Below are 8441 nucleotides of genomic sequence, written 5' to 3' on the forward strand. Positions count from 1 at the left end.
AAAGGCATTACTGTGCTGGCTAATGTGACACACTCAGGTTATTTCTTTGGTAGTAAAAATACTATGAGATAAATGTCAGCACAATAAGCTACTATATCCCCCCAAAAAGGATACGAAAAGTCCTCTAAAAAACACATTAGAGAAATCAGGCACAGCACAAAAGTGAGGAGAAACAAATACATCAGTAGTTCCCAAGCTTGCTATGTGCAGAAATATAGGTAAACCTAGATTAATAAACTTGAACTCAAAATATGTCTGAAATGTAATTCATTCTCAACTTCCAAAAAATTATAATACATTAAAATATTTTTCATTTGGGACAATAAGTATAATCTTACACCTGCGAAAACTTCGGAGGGAAATTTTTTTTATAAAAAGCTCACAGTCAGGACTTCCCTGGTGGCACAGTGGTTAAGAATCCGCCTGCCAATGCAGGAGACACGGGTTTGATCCCTGGTCCGGGAAGATCCCACATGCCATGGAGCAACTAAGCCCGTGTGCCACAACTACTGAGCCTGCACTCTAGAGCCCACGAGCCGCAACTACTGAGCCCGCATGCCACAACTACTGAGCCCACATGCCACAACTACTGAAGCCCATGCGCCTAGAGCCCGTGCTCCACAACAAGAGAAGCCACCGCAATGAGAAGCTCGCACACTGCAACAAAGAGTAGCCTCTGCTCGCCACAACTAGAGAAAGCCCATGCACAGCATCAAAGACCCAATGCAGCCAAAAAGGAAAAAAAAAAAACACCTCAGTCATGTTTAGGCTAAAACCAGGAAATCAAAACTCAGTGGTGTGCAGAAACATAAAGCCATCAACTCTTCACCACAGTAATTTGCTTTACTATAATGAAAGTAAAGCATGTGATTTGGCGGCTGATATAAGGGTTAGAACATGGCAAAATGTTTCATTTATTTTTTTTAATTAATTTTTATTAGAGTATAGTTGCTTTACAATGTTGTGTTAGTTTCCACTGTAGAGCAAAATGAATCAGCTATACATATACACATATCCCCTCTTTTTTGGATTTCCTTCCCATTTAGGTCACCACAGTGCATTAAGTAGAGTTCCCTGGGCTATACAGTATGTTCTCATTAGTTATCTATTTTATACATGGTATAAATAGTGTATATGTGTCAATCCCAATCTCCCAAATGTTAAATGTTTTAGACACCTTAATTTTGGCAAATGTTGTACAATATTTAAATGTCTCTCTAGAAGAGTCACAATGTGTCATATTAAAAAAACCTTTAGGGACTGCCCTGGTGGCGCAGTGGTTGAGAGTCCGCCTGCTAATGCAGGGGACATGGGTTCGGTCCCTGGTCCGGGAAGATCCCACATGCCGTGGAGCAGCTGGGCCCGTGCACCACAACTACTGAGCCTGTGCTCCAGAGCCCGCGAGCCACGACTACTGAGCCCGCTTGCCTGGAGCCCGTGCTCCGTAACGGGAGAAGCCACCACACTGAGGGGCCCACGCACTGCGGCAAAGACACCGCAGCTAGAGGGGGACCGTGTGCAGCAACGAGGATCCAACGCAGTCAAAAATAAATTAAAAAACAACAACAACAAAAAACGTTTATCCCAACATTTTCCCAACTTACATGAACAAATAATCCTTATTTCAAGAAATGCTTACGAATACATATATTTCATGGAACAAAACATAATTTAGGAAATGCTGATATAAGAAAAACAGCATGGGCTCTGGAGTCAAAGACTTCGCCACAGCTGTGTAATCCTGGGAAAGTTTCGTAATTTCCCTGGGTCTCAGTTTTCTACCTGTAAAAGGAAAATACCACCACCTACCCAAGTGCCTGGCACACAAAAGATGCTCAATAAATTAAATATCCTTCTATTTTTTCATATGGTTTCTATGTTGGCTTATGTCAGCAATGAAAGTTTGAGGAATCTATTTTTTATACCATCTTGCAATCTATGTTTGGGTTTTAGAGTATGATGTCAATCATATCCAAAATAAATGCTTCAATCTGGCTAAGAAAGCTTGCTGAAAAATTCATTACTTTAAATATTTGTGGAATATAAGCAACCAGGAGAAGTTCTTAGAAAATATAAATAAAATTAAAATGAGGTTCTACTCTTAGTTAATCAAGATACAAAGAACAATAAGACCTGATCCCTACTAGGAAGCAGCATAAACCTGTTGACAAGAAACGTTCCTATTTCTTGATAAAGATAAGCTAAAGTCTTGCTTATTACTCTTAAGAAGTCTAGTCAGGGATTTATGGAAGGAAGGAGATGAAAGATCAATAAATACTGATTGAGTAGCCATTAAGTGCCAGGGACTAGTCTAGGCACTGGGTAAACAAAACAATAAACACCCTCGTGATGCTTACATTCCAGGTGGGGATACAGACAAATACACGTATCAGACAGAGTCAGTGATTAAAAGAAATATAAAGCAGTGTTAAGGAGTCGAAAGAAGATGGGGAAGTGCTGTTTTAGATACGATAGTCAAAGAAGACCTCTGGGAGAGATGACAGATGTCTAGAACTGAATGAAAACAAAGCACATTTTAGTTTGCCAATGCCTTTGCAGTCTTGAAATAAGTGGTGTGTTCTATCTAGATTTTTTAACTAACATTGTTCAGAAGAGCATGATCCACAGGTAGACACAGAAGTCACTAGGGGCCGCAGTACAAGAGACTGGGTGGTACCACAGTAAATAACAGCACCCAAAGTTCTGCTTCACAGGTCACATTTATAATATGTTTTGGTTACACACACTGAAAAGCTGGCTTTTGCTGTTATAACTGTCATTTAGTTCCTATTTAGACCTCTCCCAGGAGAAGGCAGCACAAGAAGAAAAGCTAATGCATTTAATAAAAGCCCTTTAAAATAAATAATTGAAAAAGGTAAAAATAAATGAAAGAGGTAATGCTCAAGAGTCTTCATGGCCAACAACCTCAAGGAGTTAGGAAGACTGATCCTCCCTATCTCAACATCTCCAAACTGTTGTCCTATTAGACTGGTAACTCTTCCTCAATACTATATAATGCCTCCTATTTTCTCCCTCCATCAACACTAGCCCTCAACCCACACATGTAAATGTGTATTTTATTATATTTATTATATGAATGTAAGCTAAGTTGACAAGTATTGTCTCGAAGAAATGACCAAAATCTCCTATCCTGTTCCTTTACAGGAATTTCTTATGGTAAAACTGCCTTTTAACATACTAGATTTTACATTAGGTGTTTCTTTTGAAGTACTCATCTCTTGAGTATATTATGAAGTTCCTACAATGTAATTCATTCAACAGATTAGTTTTGTGGGCCAGGCATTGTATTAATTGCTAGGTACCAGGTATACAACAAAGACTCGTTGGCTTACTAGTCAATACAAGAGATAAACATGGACAAAAACATTCAGGTACCATGCCGATGTACAAGATGCTACTGGAGTACATATTCTAAGTGAAAGAATCACCTCATTCTGTCTGCTGAAATCAGAAAATGCTCTAAAAAACGTATTATTTGAGCCAGGTCTTAAAGGATAAATAAGCAGATGAGGAAGGGGTGACTCGGGTTAATCAAGTGGACTGAGAGATGAACACTGGGATGAAGGTAGACAAAAAAAAAAAAAGTTGGGTGTAAGGGGTAGAGCAAGTCCAGATCCTAAAAGGCTTTGCATGCCAGGCTGATAAGTGTGAATTTTATCTTGCCTTTGGGGAAAAAACCATTGAAGAATTTTAGGGAATAAAGTGACTAACAAGATTATGTTTATAATTTAAAAGGAACACCAAAATGCATTGCTGATAAGGCCAGTAAGAAGGCAAGAAAGATCAGTGACGAGTTGCTGCAAAAAGACATTTTGAAGCCTGAACTAAGACGGTGACAGCAAGGAAAGGAGTTAAAACCATAGGTATGTGCAAAGTGTCAAAAGAACACAAACAACTAAGAGGAAATCTATCTAGTAAAATCAAAGAAAGCTTCACAGACAAGGTGACATTTGCACTGGGCCCTAGAGAAGGAAAACTTGCCATGCAGAAAATGAGAGAAAAGGATAGAACAGCACAACGAAAGGGAAAGACATAAAAATGCTTAATGAGCTGAGCTTTTGTTAAAGTAGTAATTCCATCCTTTTGTAGATCAGTCACTTGGGAAATATTTACTGAAAACCTAACATGTGTCTTGGATCTTGAAGAATCCAATGAAAATTAAGATTATCTTTTCCAAAATAATGCACCTGGAAATTCACAGGCAAAATTTAATCATAGGAGTAACTGAGATCCCACTTTGATCCATGAACTCCAAGTAAAGTACTCCTGAATAAGTAACAGTAGAACTGGGGTGATGGGATAGGCTAGGTAAGAGCTGAAAAGTAAGCTGGGGGCAAGGCTGTTAAGACTTTTTATTCCAAGAAATCTGGATAACTCAGATAATTCTGAGGTCACTGTTTTTTACAGAGGTTGTTTTATTTAGTCCACACAACAGTGTATTTACATAGAGAACAGTAAGTACTGCTATTATTCCATTTGCAAATGAGAAAACTAAGGTTTAAAGAAAATAACATGCGCCAAGGTCACACAGCTAGTTTAAATGTAAAGCCAGTATGCCCATCTGATTTAGGCCCTTTGAACTCAATCACTAATCTAGGGAAAAATGAAATACATTCAGTACTTACCTAATTTAACATTTAAAAATCTACAAAGTCACTGTTAGTTCCAGAACTCAAAGTGTCTCATAAACAAGGTTTACTCATAAAACTACTCTGCTTGATAGTCTCAAAGTATAATTTCAAGTTGTTAATGAAGTCTGCTTTAAAAGTGTTCAAAATTTGTGTTACAAATACAACAACCAGTTGGAAAACTTCAGGAATCTGGGTTCCCAAAATATAGCAAGAATTTGAGAGGATATCATCAATTTTTCAGCAAAACAAAGAAAGACTGTTTTCTGGAGTTAATCTTATCCACACTGTCTGTCTGGCAGACAATGTTTTCAGAAAAGGAACTGAGGGAAGGGGAAGAAAACACACACACACACACACACACACACACATCCCATAATCACTGAATACAAATTTTCACTGACTACAACTTCATCTAAATATCATTTTCTTAGTAACTATTATTTCTGAAGTTTCATTTTGATCATCTTCACAAACTTCTGAAAATTGAAAACATGCCCAGAATGAAACAAGCTTCTCTATCCTTTCATATGTTAGTTTATTTCTTGATTTGGTGCAATTCCAAAGACAGAGCCATTTCTTTTAAGTGCTGCAAGAGCTAGAGAGAATACGGTCCCAGCCTGTTGCAGGAGGGATCTACTTGGCACAGTATAAGTCCTTAAGACAATATCTCTATACTAAACACATGATGGAAATAATTTTGTGGCAGTTAAGCATCCCAGAGAGTACAGGTCAGGCCTTTATGATAATGTAATACAACTACATCTCTCTACACATTCATTAGGTGCTCCTGCAGGACAGGCTCCTATCTCCAGCACTTAATGCAATGTCAGGCACACACACACAATCAGTAGATGAATAAATTTTATTCTGCCTTTCAAATGTGAAACCAAAAGCTATTCAACCAAATTTGGATAGTGAAATTATTCCTACTTCATCATAAAATTTTTAAAAACTTTTCTGTATCTGGTAAGAAAGAATACCCTATTGATTTTATCTGGGCTATGGGGAAAATGTGACAAAAATATTGTGATAAATACTGTGAAGAGTTGAATATAAACTTTCTGTCTACTGTTTGTATAAAGCACTACAATATAAAGGTCAGAAAACAAAACATAATCTCACAGTCATAGTTTGTCCCAGGTTATTAGCTAGTAAGTGGCAGAGTCACAATTAAGACCCAACTAACTTGCAATCCAATGTGCTTTCTATTACAACATACCGTCACAGATACTCCTTTTATTTTATTAGTGCAAAAAATTGTTTTGGGAAAATTTCAGGCCAAAAAAAAGAACTTCATAAAAAAGACAAATTACAAAAGTACTTTCTTTTTAACATTCTTCTGTGCCCTCACATATCTAAGTATCACTAAGACTCAATACATTAAAATTCAGTTAAAATAAAATCAGAGCTGCCAGCAGTAGGCATAAAGCAGAATATATATATATGTTATCCTCTGACAAGCTTCAATTTGATGGGTTATATCCATTCTTGCTATTCTTCTAGGAAGACAACGCAAGCTTAGGAGGCTTACCCAAAACCAACAGTTTTTCTGCTCTCCTCCTCACTAATCCGGGTCCAATTAGCTCCCTCTTCTCCCACAGCACTGTTTTCCTTCTCATCTCTACCTTTGACACTGGAATACCACCCCCTTCCCCGATATTCAAGACTCATTTTCATCCCTTCAGCCATAGGGCCTTCCCAGGCCACCCCATCTAAATTGGCCTCTCCCAGTATTTCTACAACGCCTCCTCTTCCATCATTACCAAAACTGCATTGGCAATACTGTTATTTCCACTACTGCCTCCCAACCGTAAGCTCATCAAGGGTAAGTGCAGTCTTATTTATGTTTCCTCAGCACTTGGTAAAGTGTTTGGCACCATCCTATGGAGTCAGTAAAAGTTTGTAGAGTAAATATGTGTACTAAGAATGTTCCCTGCTAGTGAAGAAGCAAAGAACACCTTAGTACTTAAGAGTTCAGGGAACGGCTGAGGATTATAGACATAAAAACTGGAGTGATACAATGTATGGAAAAGATTAGCAAGGACAAAATCCATTCAGAGATGAAGTGCTTCTGGCTCAGCAGAGAGGAGGGAGAAAAACATTCAATCAAGTCAATTTCTGATTCCTCTCCGGACCAACAGAGCAAATTGTCCCACAAAATTATAACTTTGGAACACCGCAATTTATTCAGCACACTCAACTACTCATTAAGAGCCCAAGTGCCAACGATTATTTTGCATTTTCTAAGGTGCACCAGGTGAGAAGCAGAGGGGCGGCTCCAAAACCTGATTAGAACAAACAAGCAGACGTAGAAATAATAATGGCACATCTTTAAATTTATAAAGAAAAATCTCAGCGTGATCCTGGAAACGAAACTAAGCATACCAAGAAATACGTAATCATAGGTTTAGGACCTACTACGGCACAGAAATGGTGACAGAACTGCCAAAAGAGACCACACTCCTCATCTTTCCCAATCCTCTTCTACTCAAAGCGCCTAATAACCACTACAAGGATCACGAGCCTCATTTCTGGCAGCACAATTCTCAAAGGAATATAGAAGAGGCGATAAAACAGCTTTGATGCCCCCCCCCAAAAAAGGCAGCAAAAACCAAACAACCAACCAGCTCCACAATCCTTAAGCAGAAAGCCCTAGATGCCTTTCAAAGCCAACTGTCATACCTTTTAGGGGCCCAGAAGACGTTGACTCCAAACATAAGTCTCTGGCCCCAACACATATCTCCGGATTATTTAGGAAAACCCAGGTTTTCCAATCTGGAGATCTGCACTCTACTCAAAAAAGCATCTCCGGGAAGGAACGAGCAATCAATCCCTCAGGAGGCAATGGCGCTCCAACCACCAGCCGGGGGGACAGGCAACGACGACAGGGCACGGCCCTTCCAGGGAGCTGCCGGCGCCCTTCGGGCTCTCAGTCTAACCCAGCGCAACCCGCCCTGGCGGTGGCCGAAGTCGGGCAGTGGCTGAGGGGGGCCAGCGGTCGGGCTTCCGAACTGGGCCTTCCCGGCCCGGGGGCGCGGCAAGACATGGAGGTGGCGCCTTTCAGTCCGGCCCCGGCTGCAGCAACGGGTCCGGGGCCTCTTCCCCTGGCCTCCCCGCCCCGCCGCCCTCAGCCAGCCAGTCCGCCCCTCACCTGGCAGAAGCTCCGGCAGTAGTTCAAAGATGAGACCTCCGACACCTCCTGCTCCCGCAGCTCTGTCTCCAGCTGCCACAGACACGGTCGCAGCCCTGAGACTCCCGGCGCCGGAGATGCAGGGCTATGACCCCGAGCCATGGACTCTGTCTCGGTTCCGTCTCCGGCTCCGACTCCCGCCGGAGCCTCAGCCCCAGCCCCGGCGGCGGCGGCGGCGTCTCCCTTTCCGTCCGCCATCTTCCCACGGCCCAGCAGCGCGTAGGCAACCAAGCCACGTGACTCAGACCTGGACCCGCCCCCGGTCGACCGCGCTCTGTGACGCACCCCTGGGCGCCGCCGGCGCCCGTTGGATTCCGTCACTGGAACTCGGGGTGCTCCTCCCCTCCGCGGCCTCCGCGACAGCCGCCTGGGCAACAGCCTGGCAACAGCTGACCAGGGGCTCCTGCCCACTGCAGTCCTTCCAGACCTTTTGGATTCGTGGGGTCACCGAGACGGACATACTTGTAGATATAATCTAGTTATGGGGGAATGACATTTGAGCTGCGATCTGAAGAACGAGAGAGATGCAGCCCTGAGAAGAGCGTTAAAGGGAAGCATCCCCAGTAGAGGAAAAATAAGCAAGCCTGTGGAGGTTGTGA

The 8441-nt window shown here is 41.8% G+C and overlaps 1 protein-coding gene across 8 annotated transcripts in view; it reads right to left on the reverse strand.

Annotated features, from left to right (window-relative positions):
• RLF (RLF zinc finger) overlaps positions 1–8089 on the reverse strand; it is a 78765-nt gene extending 70676 nt beyond the window's left edge. For 3 of the 8 annotated variants that reach the window (XR_014257005.1, XM_082439195.1, XM_082439196.1), the window contains exon 1: positions 7804–8083. Coding sequence is in view for 4 of the 8 variants with exons in the window: in XM_082439195.1 (XP_082295321.1) it covers positions 7804–8040 (237 nt within the window). In the remaining 4 variants the exon portion in view is untranslated. Of the gene's footprint in view, positions 1–7803 lie in introns of all 8 variants that reach the window. The other 5 variants (XR_014257002.1, XM_082439194.1, XR_014257003.1 and 2 more) reach the window with 3 other exon arrangements.
• Between the last annotated feature and the right edge of the window lie 352 nt (positions 8090–8441).

Source organism: Balaenoptera physalus (genome assembly GCF_965194825.1).
Source record: "Balaenoptera physalus genome assembly, chromosome: 1".
NCBI classification, from domain to species: Eukaryota; Metazoa; Chordata; class Mammalia; order Artiodactyla; family Balaenopteridae; genus Balaenoptera; species Balaenoptera physalus.